General features: G+C 42.7%; 1 protein-coding gene across 1 annotated transcript in view; it reads right to left on the bottom strand.

Moving 5' to 3' along the window:
• Window positions 1-14132: 14132 nt before the first annotated feature.
• LOC126229575 (aminopeptidase N-like) overlaps window positions 14133-26484 on the bottom strand; it is a 166043-nt gene continuing 153691 nt past the window's right edge. The window contains exons 15-17 of the mRNA XM_049942342.1: window positions 21205-21348; window positions 15630-15708; window positions 14133-14355 (exon numbers count right to left, since the gene is read on the bottom strand). Of these exons, the coding sequence (XP_049798299.1) occupies window positions 14215-14355; window positions 15630-15708; window positions 21205-21348 (364 nt within the window). The 3' untranslated portion in view covers window positions 14133-14214. The remainder of the gene's footprint in view (window positions 14356-15629; window positions 15709-21204; window positions 21349-26484) is intronic.

Below are 26484 nucleotides of genomic sequence, written 5' to 3'. Positions count from 1 at the left end.
AAATGAAACAAATAAAGGAGAATGTACACGTGCCAGATAATTTTATTAGCTTAGTGTATGCCTCTACATTCGTATTAATTTGTGAACTGTTACACAATAAAAGGTGTCACTGAAGTGTGGCATTCTCGGTTATCTTGTACTTTTTGCCCTTTACAATTGCGTTTATGTTCGGAGTAATTGTTCTTGTGCATTGTAGGCGCAGTGTGCAGTTTAAATTTCGATCAGAAAATGCGTTTCTCAGGCGCGTCTTGTTACATTTCATTGCAGGGAACAGTTGTTCACAAACATACGTGGAACCGAACATTGATATTATTGTAGCCGCCAGTTTGTGCAAACGAGGAAATCTATGCTGAGGGAAGTGTCTGTAGAATTCCAAAATGTTTTTCTTGTTCTGAAATTTGTCTCTGTATTCTGTCACACTGCAGGTCAATAATTTCTAGTTGCAGCTCAGGACGAATCTCTTCAATATTCGCTGAATATGGAGAGGAGAACAGATCAAAATCACTGTCTAGTGCTGTCAGATCTTGAAAGCGTTGATCAAATTCTTCCTTAAGGGCAACTAAACTATGTGAATAACGTTCACAGTTTTTGTGAACATCTTGCATGGATGGTAATTTAGGAAAATGAGCTAGATTTCCTATTTCCAGCTGACTCACCCAAAGTGTCAATTTCATTTTAAAAGCTCGTATTCGATCTATGAAATGAGTAATTAGCAGATCTTTACCTTGTAGTGAAATGTTCAAAGCATTCAGATGGCTAGTTAAATCTGCTAAGAACGCGAGATCACATTTCCATGAAGGCTCTTTCAGTTCAGGAACACACATGTTATTTATTTCCATGAACATATTTATCTCATCTAATAGGCAAAAAAATCGATTTAATAATTCGCCACGACTAAGCCAGCGGACCTCGCTGTAATAAGGCAGGCTACCATACTGGCTTTCTACATCCTCAAGAAAGCTTTTAAATTGCCTGTGTTGTAGTCCATGCTTCCATATATAATTGGTTGTACGAACAACAACACTCATCACATTTTTTAGAGTGATACTTTTTGCACATAAGTTCTCCTGGTGGATCACACAGTGAACGCCCCTTATTTCATTCGGCACGGTCAATTTTTGCATTTTCTCCTTCAACAGCGCAACGAAACCTGATTTTTTCCCTGTCATCGCTGATGCACCGTCCGTAGACACTGAAACTAAAGAATTCCACGACAATCCTATATTTTCAACACTTTCTTCAACACTACTTAAAATATCACCTCCAGTTGCAGTGTTCTTCATGGCTACTACATCGAGGAGCTCCTCCCTCACCTGAAGATCTCTATTAACACCTCTAATAAATATGGCAAGCTGTCTGTCGTCCAGAGCTAGAGAATACGCCATAAAATCTTTACAGATATTTGCAAGCTGGCTCTGGACGTCGTCTGCCATGTCATGTATGCGACGCATAATGGTCACTACCATATTAATCATCTGTAGCACGAAAACAAAACACAAAATACCACACTCAATGCACCGGCGATCCACAACGAATTCCAACACGGAATACTGCATATGCCGCCAGAACGTTGTAGAATGTCTTTGGAATACTCGATATATTATATATATCGAAATGGCGTACAATCGATTTCCGGGTTGTATTACCATAACTCCAATCGAATTTCCACAGTTAAGTTCAAATGACGAGATTTTGCAAAGTTTCGTCAATTATTTCGCGATTTGTCTTAAAAGTAAATAGTTTCGCCTTTTCAGCAAAATGTGTAAAATTTCGTGAAAATTTCGCGATTTCGCGCTTTGCGAAAAACAGGTGCCTCTACTCATCAGTAGTTTTTGTTATTGTGATGCATCGCTGGTGTTTCTCTGGAGAGAAACGCAGCGAGCTTGCTCAGGAAGAAGGCGGCTGTACCCACCTGGAGAGCAGATTTGCGCCGAGGCTGAGGAACTGAGGAGCAGCAGTCCCTACAGCAGCCGCTGGAACTGCTCTCTCCGGGAGCCGCCCTTGGCTCCAGTGGCAGTCAGCTCCAGCAGCCTGTACAAAGGAGGCGCTTTACGCTCACAGTCTCGCAGTCGACGGCACCCTATTCCTTTCAGGTCTACACTTTGTGCCACTTCAAGTACAGTCATGATACGAACTTCATTAGTCTGCTCCAGATGTTCACAATTTCTGGACTGAGAAACGACAGCAAAGCAAATAATCGGAGATCAAAACGTCATTGCGAAAAAAATGCATGCAGTGAATGTTTAAACACCAAATGAAGCACAAGAAGCTTTCTGAGTCAACTGCATATGCCCAATTTAAACTTGTAGAACATATTGCTGGAATTTGGTTGAAAATTAAATCATCATACAAATAATGATATGGCGTTGTACCTATTGTAGCCCATCCACTAACTGTGGGCAGGTGGCCCCCAGTACGATTTCGTTTAGTTCAGAGACGAAGTCGGTAGTCTGGCACAGTTCCATGAGGAAACTGTACGCATCATCCATACCTTGCTGTGTTCTGTAGCAGTAGATGACGTGTTTCAAGTCTGGTCCCACTACGCAAAAATGTAAGGTAATAGGTACAACTTGAATTTCTTGCCGCAATATGCCTCAAATTCTGATAAGTATCTTCGTCTGTATTCTTTTTCCGACTACGTAGAGTTAGTTCGGTAAATCTGTGATCTGTCGTATGTGATACGATGGCATCACTGAAACGTCTTACATGGTGGAACATATTTCTCTACTCATGTTGGAGGTCTCGTATAGCACATAATATAATGTACCATGGGCATTCAATAATTAATGCAGCACAATTTTTTGTCTGCCAGTTTCAGTTGAAAAAATGCGGAATTTATTGTGGGACATCGTGGGCTATTCCCGCTTCAGCCCCTACAGTTTCATGAAGTTCTGACAGGTCAAGGCACTATACGTAGCCTTGAAATAGGCTTCTGTAATAGAGGTGTGTTTCAAGCAGCGGAAAACCAGAGCATTTAAGATATTCATAGGCTCTTGCAGAATGTCTACGACCTGGAAGTAAACGAACGGCGAGACGTGTCATCATTACAGCAAAGTCGCATGAGCCTCTCCGACCTCGCACATGTCAACTGGACGTACACAGCTGTGACTCCTGTATTATTAGAAGACACTCTCATTCGAGGTGATCGATGGACCACAATTAGACACCTCCATGACAACGCAAGGCCTCATACAGGGTGTTACAAAAAGGTACGACCAAACTTTCAGGAAACATTCTTCACACACAAAGAAAGAAAATATGTTATGTGGACATGTGTCCGGAAACGCTTACTTTCCATGTTAGAATTCATTTTATTACTTCTCTTCAAATCACATTAACCATGGAATGGAAACACACATAGCAACAGAACGTACCAGCGCGACTTCAAACACTTTGTTACAGGAAATGTTCAAAATGTCCTCCGTTAGCGAGGATACATGCATCCACCCTCCGTCGCATGGAATCCCTGATGCGCTGATGCAGCCCTGGAGAATGGCGTATTGTATCACAGCCGTCCACAATACGACCACGAAGAGTCTCTACATTTGGTACCAGGGTTGCGTAGACAAGAGCTTTCAAATGCCTCCATAAATGAAAGTCAAGAGGGTTGAGATCAGGATAGCGTGGAGGCCATGGAATTGGTCCGCCTCTACCAATCCAGCGGTCACCGAATCTGTTGTTGAGAAGCGTACGAACACTTCGACTGATATGTGCAGGAGCTCCATCGTGCATGAACCACGTGTCGTGTCGTACTTGTAAAGGCACATGTTCTAGCAGCACAGATAGAGTATCCCGTATGAAATCATGATAACATGCTCCATTGAGCGTAGGTGGAAGAACATGGGGCCCAATCAAGACATCACCAACAATGCCTGCCCAAACGATCACAGAAAATCTGTGTTGATGACGTGATTGCAAAATTGCGTGCGGATTCTCGTCAGCCCACACATGTTGATTGTGAAAATTTACAATTTGATCACTTTGGAATGAAGCCTCATCCGTAAAGAGAACATTTGCAGTGAAATGAGGATTGACACATTGTTGGATGAACCATTCGCAGAGGTGTACCAGTGGAGGCCAATCAGCTGCTGATAGTGCCTGCACGCGCTGTACACGGTACGGAAACAAGTGGTTCTCCCGTAGGACTCTCCATACAGTGACATGGTCAACGTTACCTTGTACAGCAGCAACTTCTCTGACGCTGACATTAGGGTTATCGTCAACTGCACGAAGAACTGTGTCGTCCATTGCAGGTGTCCTCGTCGTTCTAGGTCTTCCCCAGTCGCGAGTCATAGGCTGGAATGTTCCGTGCTCCCTAAGACGCCGATCAATTGCTTCGAACGTCTTCCTGTCGGGACACCTTCTTCTGGAAATCTGTCTCGATACAAACGTACCGCGCCACGGCTATTGCCCCGTGCTAATCCATACATCAAATGGGCATCTGCCAACTCCGCATTTGTAAACATTGCACTGACTGCCAAACCACGTTCGTAATGAACACCAACCTGTTGATGCTACGTACTGATGTGCTTGATGCTAGTACTGTAGAGCAATGAGTCGCATGTCAACACAAGCACGGAAGTCAACATTACCTTCCTTCATTTGGGCCAACTGGCGGTGAATCGAGGAAGTACAGTACATACTGACGAAACTAAAATGAGCTCTAACATGGAAATTAAGCGTTTCCGGACACATGTCCACATAACATATTTTCTTTATTTGTGTGTGAGGAATGTTTCCTGAAAGTTTGGCCGTACCTTTTTGTAACACCCTGTATTGTGTTTGAACATTATGAATTACCTCGAAGGAAACGGTCTATTGACATACAGTCAATATGGGTTTAAAAGAAACAACTAGCTCTTTATTCACATAGAGTGCTGAGTGCTATTGACAAGGGATTTCAGATCGATTCCGTATTCCTGGATCTCCGGAAGGCTTTTGACATTGTACCACACAAGCGGCTCGTAGTGAAATTGCGTCCTTATGGAATATCGTCTCAGTTATGTGACTGGATTTGTGATTTCCTGTCAGAGAGTTCACAGTTCGTAGTAATTGACGGAAGGTCATAGAGTAAAACAGAAGTGATTTCAGGCGTTGCCCAAGGTAGTGTTACAGGCCCTTTGCTGTTCCTTATCTACGTAAACGATTTGGTAGACAATCTGAGCAGCCGTCTTCGGTTGTTTGCAGATGACGCTGTCGTTTATAGACTAATAACGTCATCAGAGCCGGCCGAAGTGGCCGTGCGGTTAAAGGCGCTGCAGTCTGGAACCGCAAGACCGCTACGGTCGCAGGTTCGAATCCTGCCTCGGGCATGGATGTTTGTGATGTCCTTAGGTTAGTTAGGTTTAACTAGTTCTAAGTTCTAGGGGACTAATGACCTCAGCAGTTGAGTCCCATAGTGCTCAGAGCCATTTGAACCATTTTTGAACGTCATCAGAAGATCAAAACAAACTGCAAAAAATATCTGAATGGTGCGAAAAGTGGCAGTTGACCCTAAATAACGAAAAGTGTGAGGTCATCCACATGAGTGCTAAAGGGAACTCGTTAAACTTCGATTACACGATAAAACTAATCTAAAAGCCATAAATTCAATTAAATACCTAGGTATTACAATTATGAACAACTTAAATTGGAAAGAACACATAGAAAATGTTGTGGGGAAGGCTAACCAAAGGCTGCGTTTTATTGGCAGGGCACTTAGGAAATGTAACAGATCTACTAAGGAGACTGCCTACACTACGCTTGTCCCTCCTCTTTTAGAATACTGCTTCGCGGTGTGGGATCCTTACCAGATAGGACTGACGGAGTACATCGAAAAAGTTGAAAGAAAGGCAGCACGTTTTGTAATATCGCGAAATGTCTGAGAGACTGTCACAGAAATTATACATGATCTGAGCTGGAAATCATTAAAAGAAAGACGTTTTTCGTTGCGACGGAATCTTCTCACGAAATTCCAATCACCAACTTTCTCATCCGAATGCGAAAATATTTTGACACCGACCTACATAGGGAGGAACGATCACCACGATAAAATAAGGGAAATCAGAGCTCGTACGGAAAGATACAGGTGTTCATTCTTTCCGCGCGCTATACGAGATTGGAATAACAGAGAATCGTGAAGGTGGCTCGATGAACCCTCTGCCAGGCACTTAAATGTGATTTGCAGAGTATCCATGTAGATGTAGATGTAAATGTAGGGGTAATCCTTGGCCATTGGCCACCCGACATCTCTCAGTCGAGAGAGGTACTGGAAATAATCTACATGAGTGTCCATATTCAATAATTCACTCGTAATTGAGAAGTGACATAGAGCTGCCAGAATCTAATAACCCGCACAATGGTTCGTGCCCTATTGCCGTGCAAACAAATCGTAAGGTACGCGTGGTGGCTACCTGTATACGACTGCACCACCTCAGTCTCTGCCCCCATCTGTCGTCATTTCACAGCGCGAGGCATCCTTGGAACCGGGAATCCTCGTACTAAATGGTCACGTGCGCCTCATCTAAGACAAGCCCCTGATTTCATTGAACCACGTACTGTACCTATCACTCTTACCTTCTGGACCGGAGTTAGAATAGTCTTGATGTCTCCCCGTTACCTCATCTCGCTGGTTGTCGGCAAAAGACAATTTCATAACAGAGTTAAAAAGATTCTCTAGCTGACAAAGAGTGACTGGACGAGGAAAGAGTGCGATCCGAGACCTATCTTCAGGCCGAATACCTTCCAAGACATTAGCAGCTAAATTCGCCTCGGGAACATACCGCTCTACAAATTCAAACAACGATTCGTGAGAGTCCTGTACGCGCCAGTAATATGTAAACTCTAGCTCTTTGTGCATACCGTCCGATAACCTACCCTCCACGACTGTTTGCCTCAGTTGCCCGATCGTCTTACCGTTCTGTAAGGTTTCGGAATTACTTAAGCTACCGCGTGCTAACGGGCAGAGTGCGATAAGTGCTAAGTGATGGAGGATCCTTAATGCGTCAGCATGCGACTCAAACTTAACTAGCAGCCACATTACCTGTTGTATATTTTCTAAGGTTTCAATTGACAATTCCTGAATACTATTTGGGAGCCACGCCATCGGGTTAGGGAGATGGGCAAAATATTCGCCAGACCGATCACTTAGATCTCGGACGACGGACCCACATTCGGCTATTGGATTGTCAGAAGCACATTCCATATTATTTGTATCAACCCCACTTTCTAATTCTAAAGCTGTAGTTTGGATTCGAAAATCAAACAAAAAATTATTTAACTGAATGACACCTGCTAATTGCTCTGGGCGCGTTTCTAGAAGTTTAAGATCCTTTACTCTACTGCCCAGGTGGCCGAATTGTGCATGAATGCGCTTCATCATCCTCAAGATAGGTTGATTATTTTAGAGGAAGGAGAGATTTTCTTGTAACTGATTCAATGCTACTATAATCGTCTGTAAATTTTGGCTCACCTCGCCAACCGTGCTGACAAAAACGGAGAGTGGTGTTGACATCGCTGCCCGTAGCCTGGATGCCAGCTCCCCCACCTTACCGTGAGCATTTTGTTGCCTAAAGCTCAGTTCATGCTCGAGCTGATCCCGTTTTAGGTACTGAATATTGGGACAGTGACGTGGATTCATGGTGCTACTGTGGACAAAAGAGAATAATTAGACAATGTCCCAAATAAATCAAGTACAAAATTTAAACTGATGCAGGTTGCATGAAATGAAACTCGCGACAACCTCCCCCCCCCCCCCCCCCCACACACCCCTAATGGGTTGAAAACCACGCTCTGCTACCAATGATGCATGGTACTTATTATTATTGGAATTAAGGAAAACGTGGAAAGGAGGGCCCACCAATATAACTTTCTTTTTACACAACATGTTTCTTTAACAATACGTGAACAGTGTTGTACCTATAATCGAAACATTCAACCATAAAATTTTCTTTAACAAAATGAACATTTTGCAGAATTCTTTTAACCTTAAACCATAAGTTGAATAAGCTTTTAATTTGGCAGAAGAAATCTGAAGTGTTGTATTGCAAAACAGCAAGCAATATGACAGTGATTACACGACAGACGGACCTGCAGCCCGCCCGTTATCGGGTGAAACAGCCGTGTTTACTGCCGCGCTGGACACAGTCTGTCCTATTAAATGCCCTTCTGCAACACATGAAAGCTATATAAGCACCATTGATGACAAGAGTGATTTAATTACTCAAAACAAATGACTTAACTCTTAATCTGAGAGCTGTACGTCGAAAGGTTCAGGCTTAAGATGAGCACCTGTGCTTAAAGGTTAAACAGATTAGCAAACAATATGACAATCATAAGGCTTACTTCAAAACAACAAATCTCTTAATTTCAATCGGCAACCAAGGTGCGACTGGATCCGTACCTTCTGACACTATTTTTTTTAAAGAAAGCCCTGGTGTCAGTTGCCTGTTAATATTTTCAAAGTTAAACTGTCAGTTATTAAGACCGCTCTGAAGGAACGTCTTAAAACATTACTGGTGAACATTTATTACAGAACTCACCCGGCGGACCCACAAGATACAGTTAAAGTACACTAATAATGACCCGGTCTTTCAAACACAAAAACTAACAGCTTAGTAGAACAGGTTGTTCAGATTGTAACTAATGACTGGGAAATGCAATTACAGTCAAAGAACTGAACCGGTTAACACACAAATCTAACCACAAGGTCCCTGTTTTGTTTAACGGCAACCTGTGCCTTAGTACCATTGTTCCAGCTGTATTTACGACCAACAGCTGACTAATTAGAACCTTAATGATCGGGTACATACCAGAAAGGAAAGGCAATATAATAGTGGGACAAATTTTCAAATGACAGCTAGTGTCTTAGTACAATACTACTGCCTATATTTACGACCAAAGAGAGGACCGAGTAAAACTCTGAGGGTCGGGTACAAACTAAAAAATAATAATGGGGCAGGTAGACAATGAAACAAATCACCACGAGGATTACAGAATGTTGCTCCCCTTTATCAGCAAGCAGTTCCATGGACTCTTGCTCATAAATATTGGCAATGGGGCCACAAGGTGGATAGTGGCTACTATAACTGAGCCAGTGGCGCCAGACAGAACAGAATACTAATTCAATGGCGCCACGGCTCAGTTATTGACAATGAGGTGTCAATGATTCCTGTGTCGATGATGTTATTCGACATGGAAACTTCAGAAACAGATTCGTTCCGAGCTTTTGGAGCTGTACAACTAGAAGACGACGGACAGAGTGTAGAGTTATTAACTATGATGGAGCAGCTCCAGATGTGTATCAACTGGAGAAGGGAAGATATTAAATAATGTAGAACAGAGGCTGCCAAGACTCAGGAAAATTTGCAGAACAGATTAAACAGTTAGGTAGACTTAGGAGATACTCACAGAAGTAGAAAATGGTTCAAATGGCTCTGAGCACTATGGGACTTAACATCTGAGGTCATCAGTCCCCTAGAACTTAGAACTACTTAAACCTAACTACCCTCAGAACATCTGAGGTCATCAGTCCCCTAGAACTTAGAACCACTTAAACCTAACTAACCTAAGGAAATCACACACATCAATGCCCGAGGCAGGATCGAACCTGCGACCGTAGCGGTCGCGCGGTTCCTAACTGAAGGGCCTAGAACCGGTCGGCCGCAACGGCCGGCTCACAGAAGAAGTTAACAAGATCCATGTACACCACACTGTAGCATTTCAAGAGGTTAGTGAAAATCTCCAAACACAAGATGACAATAAGATCCTCTCCTGGGAATGCAGAATCTGTAGTAGAAATAAGTTGACAGAGGAGCAGGAGCGTAAGATCTGAGCCCTTCAGGTGCAGTTACAATGTGTAGAGGAGGAACTAGATAGGTTGAGGAGGGTGAAGGGTGGTGGGGAATGGGAACTGGCAGTTGGCAAGAAGGCAGCTAGGAAGAGGAGGTATTCAGACTGTTTTACTTTTCATAGATATGACCAACTGTCAGAGTTGAGTGGAGAGGAGCCTCATGTAGCCGTAGATGTAGGGAACATGCAACAGTGCTCAGCAATTAAGAGGCCTAGGTTAGTCGCGAAGTCTAGCAGAAAGAAGGTTCTGCTGCTAGGTAGTTCTCACGGTAGAGGTGTGGGCCAACAGTTGCAGGAAGTGTTGGGGAGTGAGTACCAGGTCACCAGCATTGTGAAGTCTAGAGCAGAGTTGGCTCAGGGACTGACAGCATAGGGGAGTTATGTAATAATTTTACCAAGGAGGATCAGGTAGTGGTATTGGGTGGAGAAGGGAACAGTCTCGATAGGGACGGGGAATGTGATGTCAGTGGTGACTTGGTTAGGATAGCTACTCAAACTGGTGGCACTAATGTGTATTTTGTGCAACTGTTTCAGCGTCATTATCGGCCTCATCTAACGCGACTGTTAGGCGCGTTAACGTGTGGCTGGGGAGGGCACTGATGGCAGAGGGCATGGGTCACATCTCAGTGGTGCCAGTTGGGTCTCTCAGTAGATCAGGTTTGACTAGGCATGGCCTGCACCTCAATAGGTATGGGAAGGGGAGGCTGGCTAAGCTTATAGGTGACAGTATAGTGGGTGGTGGTGGTGGTCTCACTCATGCAAAAATTCCTGTAGCAGTTGGTGTTAGAGCTGCACCTTTTTTTAGATTGAAGTCAGTTGATAGGTATACCTGCTTAAAGGAAGACCCTCTAACTGAGTGCTTACCTTCAGATGATGTAATGTTTCCAAGTAGAGAAGGAATTAGCGTATTTCATCAAAATATAAGAGGTTTAGAGATAAAGTCAATGAACTGCTCATAGATGTTGACTCTGAAATTATTGGTATATCAGAGCACCACTTAAACAATTTGATTATCTAGCTTCAGTTTGCGTATTGTCGTATTTTTCACGTGCCGTCGCGGGACAGACATTCTACCAATTATTTAGCGTGGCGTTTGATGAAATATTTTCATCAAATTATGGCGAGCATTCATTTTAACATTTAATTCGGACATTTATAGTTGCATCAGCGCATTAGACTCTGAACTGCTCTGTTAGTTAGGTTGTATGGGTACTTGTGTTTTTCATCTGTGACTTTCAGAATATACTCAACTATTTTAGAAAATCGTTTTTGATTATAAATCCCGGACAATCTCCTATTTCCTCAGAGCTATAAGCTGCAGCTATAATTGTATTCTCAGATGAAGTGGGCACTAGGAATTCTAATTACAGGCTTCACGTTTTGTTAAATCACTTTCTGGTTGCTAAAGTGTAATTAGAGAGCCAGTGTTGAGAACGGCGAAAGACAGCATAAATAACATTCTAAATAATAGGAACTGATTTTACATTCAAACTTTTATACAGCAACCATATTTTTCAATAACACGCCGCCCCACAATAGGTCCTCATCTGGCGCTTATGCAAGCAATTATTCGGCTTGGCACTGAATGACAGAATTTTTGTTCGTCTTCTTAAGGGATATCTTGCCAAATTCTGTCCAACTGGAGTGTTATTAGATCGACAAAATCCCGAGATGGTTGGAGGGCACTGACCATAACGCTCTAAACGTTTTCAATTGGGGAGAGATCCGGGGATCTTGCTGGACAAGGTGGGGTTTGGCAAGCGCAAAGACAAGCAGTAGAAATTCTCGCCGTGTGCCGGTGGGCATTATGTTTCTGCAATGTAAGCCCAGGATAACCAGTCATGAAGGGCAACGAAACGGTGCGCAGGGTATCGTCGACGTACCGCTGTGCTGTGAGGATACAGCGTGTGACAACTGAAGGGATCCAGCTATGAAAACAAATGGCACCCCAGATCATCACTCCCGGTTGTCGTGTCATACGGCAGGCGACACTCGTGTTGGTATCCCACCGCTGTCTCATGTATCTACTGGTCATCGGGTCTCTGATCGAAGCGTCACTGATCACTGAAGGTAATTATATTCCAGTCAATGGAATTCTAGACAAGCTATCATGGACTTACATTTCAGGAATATTAAGCCGGCCAGCACAGCGCGAAGGTTTCTACCGCTTGTCCTCGTGCCTGCCAAATCGTAGTTTGGCCAGCAAGGTCGCCGATCTCTCCCTAACTGAGACAGTTTGGAGCATTTCGGGGCAGAGTTCTCCAACTAGATCGGGATTTTGACTATCTGACGACCCAGATGGACAGAATTTGGCACAATAACCCTCAGGAGGACGTCCAACAACTCTGTCAATCAATGCCAAGCCGAAAAACTGCTTGCATAAGGGCCAGACGTGGACCAACGCGTTATGGACTTGAGCAATTTGTGAAGCTCTTTCTATTGAATTAATCTTTCAGTTTTTCACAAATTCTAATCATTTTTTTGTGTGTACATGTATATCACATCTACAGTTTTTTGTCCCATTGCGATAATTCCTTTGTTTTTATGTTTCTCGCTTGTATTTACTAATGTATTGTTTGTGAGATGTATACGAAATATGTTTTCCCTTGCATCAAAACAGCTGAAATTTTCTCTTTTTTAAAAGTAAAAATTATTACGTTCCATGTTGCTAACACAGTTCTGCGTGGTACTAATTTTCACTTGTTTCTTGTCTGTATAAGGCTGCTATTGTGGATACTCCCTGTTTACCGAGGTAAAACTTAGATCTGAAATCAGCGGCGATTTTAGGAGAACTAGGCACTAACCATCTGCTCATTCCCCAAGCTGAAGGCCTAGCATGTTTTATCAGGCCTCTGTCATAGTCTTTGTAACAAAATCATGTATCACAAGACAACGATTTTGGATCTTTCCATTGCAGTTGATATTCCGGCAGTAAGACCGCTGTCAGATTCTCATATGTTGAGGTATCGGGAGGAAAAGAATTTCAGTTCGTACGAAGGACAAATAAATGATGCTTAAGAAGAATTTTTATAACATGGTTCATCCCAGATCTAGATGTTGCGGCAAACCAAGAGCTCTGGTCGGTGGGCTTCTAGATATCTGACGTAAGACGCAAATATATAATATAGTGTATTCTTTAGCGTAACAGATCAAAAGCTCCCTGAGACTGTTCGCAGATGGAAGATTGGAACGCCAGAAGACTCTAACGAAATGGAGGGAGATCTACTGTGGATTGACGACTGGTGAGAGCACTGGCAGTTGACCCTGAACGTAAATAAGTACAATGTATCCACATAAGTGCTGCCGATAATTTACTGAAACCAGTAGTATCACACAATAAAACCTTGAGAGTCTCTCAGAGAATCTTAAGGAAATGTAATTCACCCTCGTAAAAGAGGATTAAAATCAATTTTTCGACCGGTTCTCAAGAATTGCTCGTCAGTCGGGCTGATTTACTTGATAGTTTTAATGCAGGATCTAGAGCAAATGCATGGAAGCGAGACGCCTTGAGTCAGTGGTTCATTCGCATTTCACTAAATGACCACTACGAAAAAAATCAAAGAATCAGAGGTCATGCGAAGGCATATCCACAATCGCTCTTCCCGAGCAGCAATTATGAATAGAATAGGGAAGCACGGCACCAGAAGTACCATCCGACACACACCGGAACGGAAGGTGTATTACCAGGTATGGATGCGAGTCTAAATATAGATTCTCACTCGTTGACTTGTTTCCAGCGGATGCAGTACAGTCAACGTTTTCTCGAGAAATCTAGAGCATTTCCCTCTCTAGCTACGAAACACAACAGTAAGTAAGGGAGGAAGAAAATATATCGAAGTATTTATAACCGAAAAAGGTAAGTTATGTTAAGAATTTCTTTACTACTCCTACAAGCTTTTCCCGAAGACTGATAGATGGCCAGTGCTCCAACGAGAAGCCTCCAGTGCTTGAAGAAAACGGTCTTAGGCACTTTTCTGTGATCAGTGACGGACGATCTAAGTGAAGACCGTGGAAGATGAAGTTAAGGCTCTGTGACGAATGAAGCGAACATGCTGACGTGAGCTCTCTTCTCGAAGCGCGCTTCCAGCGTTCCCTCGATAACATCTGTTCCATAAAACTGTTTAAGCGTTCACCATCTTCTCTTCTTTCTCTGCGACATTTCTTGATGTTAACTGATGAAAAGCATTCTCCAAGGACCCTTGGGTTTTGCAAACAATTATTTCTACGAAAAGAGAGTAGTTGAAGTGGCAAGACATGAGCTGTCTTAGGGTTGAAGGAAAAACGATTAATCGTAATCCAGTAAGAGTCATAACTTTATTTTCTGAATTTCGCGTAAGCTTGCTGCTGCTGCTGCTGTGTGCAGGAGACACGGCCCTCCCCTCCCACTCAGAGGCGCTCCCATCTCCTCTCTCGGAGCCAGCGGGCTGCCTCTTTACGGGCCGTCTCTCCACGGGCGATGACGTCACGGCGCCTCTGTGCAACTCTGTGTAGTGACTTGTCCTCCAAAGCGTCAGCTACGCGCTCCACCTGATAAGGGCAGCAAGCAGAAATTAAAAGCTTAGCTGGTAACATTACTAGCAAGGGTGAAGGAGAAGGAGAATATTACATAGGCCGACAAAAACCAAAGTAGCGGAGAGTGCTGCATCTAGAGTTCGGTATACTAGGTAATCTGATGTTTCCTTGTCACTGTTTCAGTCCATTTAACGATTTTAGAATCACGTGAAGGAATATCCTGTAAAGACTGTCATAAGCAGTTTCTGACATTTTCTATTGTTTTCCATATTATGAGACGTGAGGTTATGTTTTGTGTAGTGTTTATAAAAATTATGTGTTCCACATATTTATGTAACTTATAATATATTAAAGTTATTTGAAGTTTACAGTTAATTCTTCAGATACAGAGTTTTATAGTGAGTAAAATTCTGGATGTTTCTAGAACTCGTTAAATAATATGTGGACGGTTAAGCCATACATCAGAGTACAGCCATCTTATACCTTGAAACAGAAGGTCTTCTATCATGGAACACATCGTATTTGCAAATGAACTCAGTTTCTTTAATGTTTAACAATTTTCACTCTGTTCAAAATGGAAATTTGTGTTAGGTATCCACAGCTTCTCTTATAAAATATTTTTAAATTTTAACTGGTTATTGATAATACTACTTCATTTGATATTATTTACCGATTATTAGTGTGTACTAGAGTAATAATGTAACACACCGATGTCGACTTATACTAGTGACAAAAGTTTTTTCGGTTACAACACTTTTAAATTTAAATAGAATATTTGCTCCTATGTATATGACCCTGTTGTACCTCATAACATGTTTTCACATTTGGAGTAAGTTAATTTTCTGGAATAAGTTTTGTGTTTACAGAAAAAGACTGCAGCACACATAAAATAAATGTTATCATTTCATGATGAAATAATAAAACATATTAAACTTTTATTACAGGGCTGGTTAGGGCAGAAAGTGTGAGAAGGTTCAGTACTTTCCCCAACGTACTAGAAAATGTTAAAGGTTGTTGAATCTGAAGTGGTAACTCATGGAGAGACGTAAGTACAGCAGACAACCAATACTTGTGACAAGAAAGACATCATAGAATATAAGTGCATACACCCTGATGACTGTATGAATACCTCTCTCTCCAGCCCACCGTTCTCTACCTCTGTTAATGAGTGTGTGTGTGTGTGTGTGTTGTCATTTTCTTTCAACATTATGAGATATTTGGTCTCTATCACAATATGAACGACACGACAAGGCCCCAGGCAACAGGCAGCAGCCAACAGTGCCACTCACCTGATCCAGCAGCTCCTGTTCGTACATGTTCAGTGTGGCTCGCATCACCAGCTCTCTGACCGCTGCCTTTTCGCCTGGCCTGTGAACAAGGCAGAAGAAGTGTCAATCTATCTGCTGTATCAAGTGTGTTCAGATTCCAGCTCAAGCAGCAAGCTCACATCTCAAGACGACTGCAGCACTTCATGGGATTGTCAGTAGTGCGGACCGAAATCATACACGTTGTTTGTAAATACTTATAACAAATATTGTGAGAAGATTCTTACGATCAAACTAAGACAAAATGTTCATATATACGAGGGCAGTTCAATAAGTAATGCAACACATTTTTTTCTCGGTCAATTTTGGTTGAAAAAACCGGAAATTTCTTGTGGAATATTTTCAAACATTCCCGCTTCGTCTCGTATAGTTTCATTGACTTCCGACAGGTGGCAGCGCTGTACGGAGCTGTTAAAATGGCGTCTGTAACGGATGTGCGTTGCAAACAACGGGCAGTGATAGAGTTTCTTTTGGCGGAAAACCAGGGCATCTCAGATATTCATAGGCGCTTGCAGAATGTCTACGGTGATCTGGCAGTGGACAAAAGCACGGTGAGTCGTTGGGCAAAGCGTGTGTTATCATCGCCGCAAGGTCAAGCAAGACTGTCTGATCTCCCGCGTGCGGGCCGGCCTTGCACAGCTGTGACTCCTGCAATGGCGGAGCGTGCGAACACACTCGTTCGAGATGATCGACGGATCACCATCAAACAACTCAGTGCTCAGCTTGACATCTCTGTTGGTAGTGCTGTCACAATTGTTCACCAGTTGGGATATTCAAAGGTTTGTTCCCGCTGGGTCCCTCGTTGTCTAACCGAACACCATAAAGAGCAAAGGAGAACCATCTGTGCGGAATTGCTTGCTCGTCATGTGGCTGAGGGTGACAATTTCTTGTCAAAGATTGTTACAGGCGATGAAACATGGGTTCATCACTTCGAACCTGAAACAAAACGGCAATCAATGGAGTGGCACCACACCCACTCCCCTACCACGAAAAAGTTTAAAGCCATACCCTCAGCCGGTAAAGTCATGGTTACAGTCTTCTGGGACGCTGAAGGGGTTATTCTGTTCGACGTCCTTCCCCACGGTCAAACGATCAACTCTGAAGTGTATTGTGCTACTCTTCAGAAATTGAAGAAACGACTTCAGCGTGTTCGTAGGCACAAAAATCAGAACGAACTTCTCCTTCTTCATGACAACGCAAGACCTCACACAAGTCTTCGCACCCGAGAGGAGCTCACAAAACTTCTGTGGACTGTTCTTCCTCATGCACCCTACAGCCCCTATCTCGCACCGTCGGATTTCCATATGTTTGGCCCAATGAAGGACGCAATCCGTGGGACGCACTACGCGGATGATGAAGAAGTTATTGATGCAGTACGACGTTGGCTCCGACATCGACCAGTGGAATGGTACCGTACAGGCATACAGGCCCTCATTTCAAGGTGGCGTAAGGCCGTAGCATTGAATGGAGATTACGTTGAAAAATAGTGTTGTGTAGCTAAAAGATTGGGGAATAACCTGGTGTATTTCAATGCTGAATAAAACAACCCCTGTTTCAGAAAAAAAATGTGTTGCATTACTTATTGAACTGCCCTCGTACTTTTGTCCTAGGAGAGGTTTTAGCGAGGTATTGGTGTGGCACAAAATATTCATTACACAACGTTCATTTACACTGAAGAGGCAAAGCAACTGGTACAACTGCCTGTAGGACCCCCGCGAGTACGCAGAAGAGCCGCAAAACGACGTGACATAGACTCGACTAATGTCTAAATAGTGCTGGACGGAACTGACGCCATGAATCGTATAGGGCTGTGCATAAACCCGTAAGAGTACGAGGGAGTGGAGGATTCTTCTGAAGAGCACGTTGCAAGGCATCCCAGTATGCTCAATAACTTTCATGTCTAAGGAGTTTGGTGGCCAGAGGAAGTGTTTAAACTCAGAAAAATGTTCCTGGAGCCACGCTGTAGCAATTCTGCACGTGTGGAGTGTCGCGTTGTCCTGCTGTAATTGCCCAAGTACGTCGGAAGGCACTATGTACATGAATAACTCAGGTGGTCAGACAGGTTTCTTACGTAAACGCCCCTGTCAAAGTCGTATCTAGAAGTATCAGGGGTCTCATATCACTCCAACTGCACCTGCCCACCATTACAGAGCTTCCGCCAGCTTGAACAGTCCACCGCAAGATCCACGGATTCATGAGGTTGTCTCCATACCCGTACACGTCCATCCGCTCGATACAATTTGAAACCAGACACGTCCGACCAGGTGTCATGTTTCCAGTCATCAAGAGTCCAATGTCGGTGCTGTAGGGCCCAGGCGAGGCGTAAAGCTTCGTATTGTGCAGTGATTAAGGGTACACGTGTGGGACTTCCGGTCCTAAAGCCCATATCGATGATGTTTCGTTGAATGGTTCGCATGCTGACACTTGTTGATGGCCCAGAATAGAAATCTGCAGAGTTTTGCAGAAGGGTTGCACTTCTGTCATATTGAACGATTCTCTTCAGTCGTCGTTGCTACAGTTGTTGCAGGATCTTTTTCCGGCCGCAGCGAAGTTGGAGATTTGATGTTTTACCGGATTCCTGATATTCACGGTACACTCGTGAAATGGTCGTTCGGGAAAATCCCCACTACCTCGGAGATGCTGTGTCCCATCGCTCGTGCGCCGACTGTAACACCACGTTCAAACCTACTTAAATCTTGATAACCTGCCATTGTAGCAGCAGTAACCGATCTGAAAACTGTGCCAGGCGCTTGTTGCCTTATATAGGCGTTGCCGACCGCAGCGCCATATTCTGCCTGTTTACATATCTCTTTGTTTGAATACGCATGCCTATACCAGTTTCTTTGGCCCTTCAGTGTGTTATATTGGCGATTGTATGATCTTACATTCAGTGCAAAGCAAACATGTCCCCGTATGTTATGAGTCACGTCTAAAATATAATTCGGTGTAGAGGGAAGATAATGCCGTTCCCTCATTTATTAACTGGATTTGTACAAATAGGCCTCGTTTAAAGCTTGAAGGAGCACAGCTCTTCCAGTTTAGTGCTGTCAAAACTATCCTACCGTTAGATGTAGTGTATCAATAAAAACAAACACGTGGTCCACGGACCTTGTAGAGGTGGGTGGTTTGAGTCCCCTCCTGATACGGATAGCCGTGCAGCAAGTGTAATCACAGTGAAAGGGTTTCTGCAGACAAAAATGTTGTTAATGAAGAGCGGCAGTAGCTTTTCAATAGTTACAGGGGCAACAGTCTGAATGATTGACGCATGTGATCTTGTAGCATCAGCCAAGATACCCTTGCTGTGTCGGTGCTACGAACGGCTGAAAGCAAGGGATGCCGATCTACTGTATTTAGATAATGATGTCATCCTCCCTGGTAAAATATTCCAAAGACAGAATAGTCCCCGACTCGGATCTCCGGACGCTCACTGTTCAGGGGGATGTTGTCATTAGAAAAGACAAAGAGGGGATTTTATGGGTCAGAGAGTGGAATATTATATCCCGAAATCGGGCAGGTAGGCTTGAAAATTTAAAAAGGAAATGGATAGGTTGAAGTTAGATGTAGCCGGAAATAGTAAAGTTCTGTGGCAGGAGGAGCAGGACTCATTGTCAGGTGAGTACAGCTTTATGGAAGCAAAATCATGTAGGGTTAATGCAGGAGTGGGTCTAATAATGAACAAGAAAATATGAATGCGGATAACCTATTATGAACAGTTTAGAGAACGCATTATCGTGGTCAAGATAGACACGTAGCCAACACCCAACATAGCTACCATGAATATTTTTTTGTGTGTGATATCTTTTCGCCCAGTTAACATGTTCCACTTCACGAAGTTTTTCGTGGAAATTATATACAGGATATGGAGTGTATACAGATATGGAATTAATTGAAATGGCGCAACTGTAGTTTTGTGCCTTCTGTTTGGTTCACCGATGTGACCACATAGGGTTCTGGAACATATAGACATACACTGTGCTCGAACATTATGAATTATGTCGAAGGAAACGATTTATTGACAAATAGTCGATACTGATTCAGAAAACATCGTTCTTGTGAAACACAACTAGCTCTTTATTCTCAGGAAGTAGAAAGTGCAATGCAAGAGGGGACGTCAAATTGATTCCATATTTTCAGATTCATCACAAGCGACTTCTAATCAAGTTGCGTGCATATTGAGTATCGTCTCAGTTGTGTGACTGGATTCGTGGTTTCCTGTCAGAAAGGTCACAGTTCGAAATTACTGACGGGAAGTCATCGAGTAAAACAGAAGTAATATCTGGCGTTTCTCGAGGAAGTGTTATGCGCACACTGCAGTCCCTGATCCACATAAATGATTTAGGAGACAACGTGAGCAGCATTTTTAGATTGCTTGCAGATGATGCTGTCATTTATCGTCTTGTAAGGTCATCTGGTGATGCAAATCAACTGCAAAATGATTTAGGCAAGATATCTGTATGTTGCAAAAAGTGACAACTGACTAAAAATAATGAAAAGTGTGAAGTCATCCACATTAGTACTAAAATGAATCCGCTAAATTTCGGTTACACGATAAATCACACATATGTAAAGGCTGTAAATTCAGCTAAATACTTTGGGATTACAATTACGAATAACTAAAATTTTAACGACCAGATAGATAATGTTGTTGACAAAGTAAAGCCCAGACAGCGATTTATTGGCAGAGCACATAGAAAATGTAACAGGTCTACTACATAGACTGCTTACACTACGCTTGTCCGTCTTCTTTGGAATATCGCTGTAGAGTATGGGGTTTGCATCAGATAGCACATCGAAAAAGGCCAAAGAAGTGCAGGTCGTTTTGATTTATCGCGAAATATTTGAGTGAAATTTCAACCATCAAATTTCTCCTCAGAATATGAAAATATCTGAAATATTTTACTGGCGCCCACCTACACAGGGAGAAATGATCACCATAACAAAATAAGAGAAACAGAGCTCGCATGGAAAGATTTAAGTGTTCGTATTCCCTGCTCTGCTCGAGAGTAGAACGGTAGAAAAGTGGCTTGAAGGTGATTCGATGAACCCTCTGCCAGGCATTTAACTGTGAACTGCAGAGTATTACATAGATCTAGAGATGTAGATGTATTCCTAACTTCAAGCAAATACCAGACGTGTCGTCGTCACACAAACAAAAGTGTATAACACTATGGAAAATTCTCGGCAGTAACATTTTTATTCAAATAGAAGTAATAGCTCGCTTGACAGCTTGGTTACTGTGTGGCAGATGGGCATTATAAAAAGAACTTCAAAGAAACAGTGATCCTAGCGGAGAGCATAAGCAAGAGGCATACAGAGCCTCGCACATCACCAACTTTACTCTGTATACACATAAACTGATACTCTAACACATTTTCTAGGTTTTCATATCATTTGACCTGTTCCAGAACGAAACAACATATTTGCCAAACATATGAACAAACGATGACACTCTACTGTTTACTTATATAGGTGATCCTCAGTTTTTGAGATTTTGTAAACACACACTATGGTCCCTTAAGAGGAGAGCAGTGGTACTCACCAAGTGAGGAGATGCGTGCTGTGGCTGAGAAACTGGAGGGCCGTGGGTATGCCCTGCTTCTGCTGGAGGAGTCCCTCCAGGAGGCGCAGCAGGTGTTCTCTCCGGAAGCCACCCTGGGCTCCAGCCGCAGTCAACTCCAGCATCCTGCACACAGGAATCTGTCATCTATTCTGTAGACTGAGCAGGCGACCCTTACAACTCAACCTTTTATACCACTGAGTTAATTCAATAAAACCAAGTTTTTAAATGCCCCTCTCCACGTGTTGCTTAATGAACTGAGATTTCCATCACATAAGAGAATCTCGAACCATTCAGGACTGCTTAAAAGGAAAACAACCGGTGGCTCAACACTGTAACTGCGTATTTATCTCACACACGATGGTTACGATGGATGAGTATCATGGGGGATGAAGGAGTCAAGGAGGTGCGCACAAGACTCAGCTATACAGTGCGGGTTCTCTGCTTCAAAACATAAGGCTGCCGTCTAGTAATGGATGATGTAATTGTAATATTACATACTGCGTGTATCGTAATTTATTCTGAAGACCGACAGAGCTGAAATTATACGATAATATAAGCAAAATCGCTCTAGTAAACTTGAGTTCGTAAATGGGCTGTTTGTGAAGTAATTTCGAATGTGTGTTTACGGGTCGCCGCTGACTTCAGTACAAACTATCGTCCTACTTAGCATAAGTGTATTTCGAACGCACACTTTTCGAATAAATCCATTCTAATCCGACTCAAACCGAAAGCAGGGGAGGGGGGGGGGGGGGAGGTAAGGGGGTAGAGAGGGTGGAGAAGGCATTTTTTATTTATTGGTTTTATATTTAATAGTTAGGCTGCTGTTAAAAACAGAGACGATAATGTTGTAAACATCATTCTTCTCAGTTAGGATGGACTCACGTTGTTTCCTTTGGTGTTCGTGTATTTGGAATATTTCAAACGTGTCTAATTCTGTTTCGTTGTGTTTGGATATGTAGAAAACTGATGCTTATGTTATTAACAGGGTGTTTTGCTGCTGATTTGTGGCGTTATTTCTTTCTTAGCACGATCATGTTTCCTTCAATCTGATGTCAAATGACCGATTTTCGTGAATTTGTCATATGTATGGGCGCGAAGGGTGGATGATAAGCAGTACAGACAAAAAGAACCGACTCTTTTAAAATATGATGCTACAGAACAATAGTGGCTAGATCAGATAACCACTGAAGGAGTACTGAATCGAATTGTGAAAATGCATTTTGAGATAGTATGAGCAGCTTATTCCATAGTGAAGTGGAGGGAACTTTGAGTCTGTGCGGAAGACATGTTTGTGAAGCGAGATAATGGTGTGAATTCACTAATGAAGCTCGAATGGATGTAGCTGTCAGGAGCCATGCGATGCATACGATAGAAGATCTTGGAAAGCTGCATCAAATGAAATTTAGATCTGAAGACCACAAACCAACATGTGCGATCAAGGATATTTTTTACATGATATTTCAAAGACACGGTATGTGAGTAGCACACTTGAAGTAGAAGAAATCCAACAAGAAACACATTTATCGTATTAAATATTCAGAGGCACAAGCAGTCAAATCTACACCCCAGCGCTACTCGAAAGCTTCTGAGTAAGCGATTAAGACAATTAGCAAAACATATTGTCTGGAGTTACTTTTGGTATCAAACTGAGAAAAAAGGCCGTATGAATATTACGAAAAAGTCTTCAGAATACGTTGGTTAGCGATTTCAACGTGGGGACTGAGTCAGTGGTATACGACGCATATTCTCTGCCCATTTTCAAGGTGGCACAATGATTAAGGCACTGTATCTGCATTCAGGAGTGTGTAATGAAACCGCTTTATATCATTAAAAACCATACAGAAAAAAAACTAGCAGACACACATTTTCCAAGATGCTACTCCAGACGGGTGTAAAAATGAATGAGCGCAACGGAAAATAATAAACGCTAAAATGATGATTTGGCCCAGATCTTAGGATCTCTTAATGCTCTTTTTTACATATAAACTACAATCTAAACATAAATGAATGATGAAGGCAACTAATACTACTGAATGATAGACGTTGTTGTTCAATATATATTTATTATAGATTAAAATCAACTCTTTAAGTACAATTGTCTATATTTCCTAGCTAAAATTATTAATCAATTGCCCAACTCTGCCCCTTATTATGACTGCGCTCTCTAATATCACTAACGCGAAATGACTGACATCATCTACGTAGTAGAAGACGCTATTTTCAAAGAAGCCCTAATAAGCCGGAGCAATTTGCGATATCATCGTATGTACTGCGTCCAGAGCGTCGAAGTGATGGTTCTCATACTCGTCAGCGACGATGGATGAACTCCAGCCACAAATAAACGCTTTCAGACACTAGGACGGCAGAAGGCGGACCTCTGACTAATATACTCTAATACTGTCTTCTCCTCTCTGTGTTCTACAGACGAGAAGCGCGAACTCCCAGCCACAAGGACGGAGTTCAGATAACGTCTCAACGTAAGTAAAGGCAGAAGAAGTGCTCTCATTTACTGAACGCTGCATACTCAACGACGATTTCCAACCCGGAGGTAAAGTCCAGAATCGTATAGGTTCGCAACAGTACAGTGCCTAACTGTTCTAACTATAAACTCTTCTGAGAGCAAAGACAGCAAGTCCGTCTGTACCAACAAAGCTAATATCGAGCGACCATCACACATGGACGCTCAGAAGGCAAGACCTCGTCTCTCCACTGCTGGCCTCCCAGCAAGGCTCAGCTCGTCACCATCATAATTCCGAAAACGAATCATATTCCCGAAACCACGGAGTGTTCTCCCTCTCTACAGATTCTTCCTAACGCCGACCAACCATATTTTAGTCTTTTGTCGTTCAGCGCGGAAAGTTTGCGAGGGAAAACCTATACTCGTACGCTTCTGAGTAAAAATCCTTGGAAATAACCCAGCCTGCGTGGTTTCCAAGGTGCCACTTCTTCATTCCTCTCACCTGCGTCTAAGATTTGTTGAGTTCTCGATTATCGTTCCGGTCCTGTTACAATAGCTGCCGGCCGCCACCCTATTGTACTCCAGTGGCCCTATTCTGTATCGTTCATACCGATCGGTGTTGTAGGTTAGTCTCGGTAGTGACGTCATTTTCGGTTCTTTATCCAAAAATCCTATTCAGTAGGCTTCTGAGACCTGTTACCGAACGGTCCTCCCACCGATTTTACGACAATTGTACCGAGAGGTTTTGGATTTCGGTGTGGCCCTGTCGATCGGTGACCTGTGGTTTATGTACACCTATAATTTGTTATTTTAAACATATTTAGCGGTCTTAGCGCTGGATTTAGTGATTATGTTACTAAAGATTCACCAGAGGACGCATCCGGTTGGAACGTGAGTTCATATTAGACTATTTTCCTTTGTTAGAAACATGGTTATGTTAGATTGTTACTGTGAAAGATTACATCCAAAAAAACTTTTCGGTCAACATTCTCTCAGCATACATGTTATTTTTATGCAAATAAGAGTTTAAAGATCATTAAATAGCAAGACATCGGCTCTGCTTACGCATATTACATGAGTGTGAACTGACGTTACTAGTGGCTTTGTGTACTTTTTTCCCACAAATGGTTTAGTTAGTAATTATCGACACGTGCTTACAACTTTCAAGTAACAATGGAAAGCAATTATGTGAAGCCTGATATTGGAAACCTTCCAAACTATCATGCATTTATGACTTACGCAGCACCGTTTGGCAACGAACTCAGCCTACGTTCCTCTATGCAATAGTACAAGAATCGAGCAGCAGCTGTCAGTTGTTTGGCGTGGCCAAGTGGTTAGCGCTCAGGAGTGCAATACGAAAGGACATGGGTTCGCGCACGGATGGGTTCAAAGGTTTTTTTCTCATCTTCATAAATGCGACACGTTCTGAGACATTGTTATTCGTGTAAGTTAAGATTTTTCTGCAATATTCGTTATTTCTTACATGTAAGAGCGCACTTCCTCAGTAATGATTTCGTGATTTCTGTGTGTTTAAAATACGAAATACGAAACTGCTGGAGATGAAATTGCTGTGAGCAAAACAACCGACAATGTCCTTTATTTTTTTCTTGTCATAAATAATTCAACTTTTTTTCCGAATATGTAGCGATTTCCGAGAACGCGGTTAGACAGGAATCTAAGAGCACAACTTAAATTGCTGGGAATGTAACTAGCAGCAGTCATCCTCATAATCTTACTTGTCACAAGTATTTATCTGCGATCGAATCCTCAACAACAGTAGACAGAGGTGAAAGATCACCGTAGTAATATTTTTTGACTGTAGCACCATATACGAAACATTTTCATTCATGAGATGCATGTTATAAACTTCGACGAACTGCAGGAAGCTCTCGAAAATGCGTTTTTTTTTTTTCAATTTTGTTTTTAAGACCCAAATCGTTGACGTATCATATATCATTTGGATCTCTAGGAGCGAGTTATAACCACATTCTGTTTATCTTCTTATTCTTTGAACTCTCATAATCAATTTTTCGGGTGTTTTTATAGATGTATTAGTACAATGTGGTACTACACACTATTCCTAACTGATTTTCCGAAACTTAAAATCCAAAACACGATGTCAGTGTGAATGAGAACAGGATGACATAATGCGGAATTTCTACAGTCTGCAGAACACAGTCAGATATGCTATCGTTATTATGCATGCATGGAAACATGCGGTCAGAGAAACTAAAAATTTCTATATATGCCTTACCACCTACTCTGCCCGCCCCGCTGCTTACCTAGTGGTAAGGCGTGCCGGTCCCCGGCACGAAGCCGCCGCGCGGCCTGGTGTCGAGGTCCGGTGTGCCGGTGAGCATGTGGATGGTTTTTAAGGCGGTCTTCCATCTGCCCCGGCGAATGCGGGCTGCTTCCCCTTATTCCAATTCAGTTACACTATGTCGGCGATTGCTTCCCAAACACTGTCTCCACGTACGCGTACACCATAATTACTCTACATGCATACATTTGGGGCTGAGGTGGAGCAGTGACGGGCGACTGGAAATCAGTTGGTGCACGGCCAAGAACGGGCTACTTTTTCCAATTTGGGGCGCCAACGTCTTGTGTACCAGACATCAGTAACAGCCGACGCGTGACGTTCCCAGTATGTGAACACGAAGAACTCCATGGAGTATTAGGTGTCTTTTGCCGAATTCTGGATCAATCCAATTCTCTTAATCACACCTCATCCAGAAATAGTTCAGTTGATAGCCTCTCTGCTACCATTAACTTGATTTCCCATATAAAATCCTGGACTTCCA

The sequence above is a fragment of the Schistocerca nitens genome, unplaced genomic scaffold (assembly GCF_023898315.1).
Source record: "Schistocerca nitens isolate TAMUIC-IGC-003100 unplaced genomic scaffold, iqSchNite1.1 HiC_scaffold_375, whole genome shotgun sequence".
NCBI classification, from domain to species: Eukaryota; Metazoa; Arthropoda; class Insecta; order Orthoptera; family Acrididae; genus Schistocerca; species Schistocerca nitens.
This window is presented reverse-complemented; position numbering and strand designations above follow the sequence as displayed.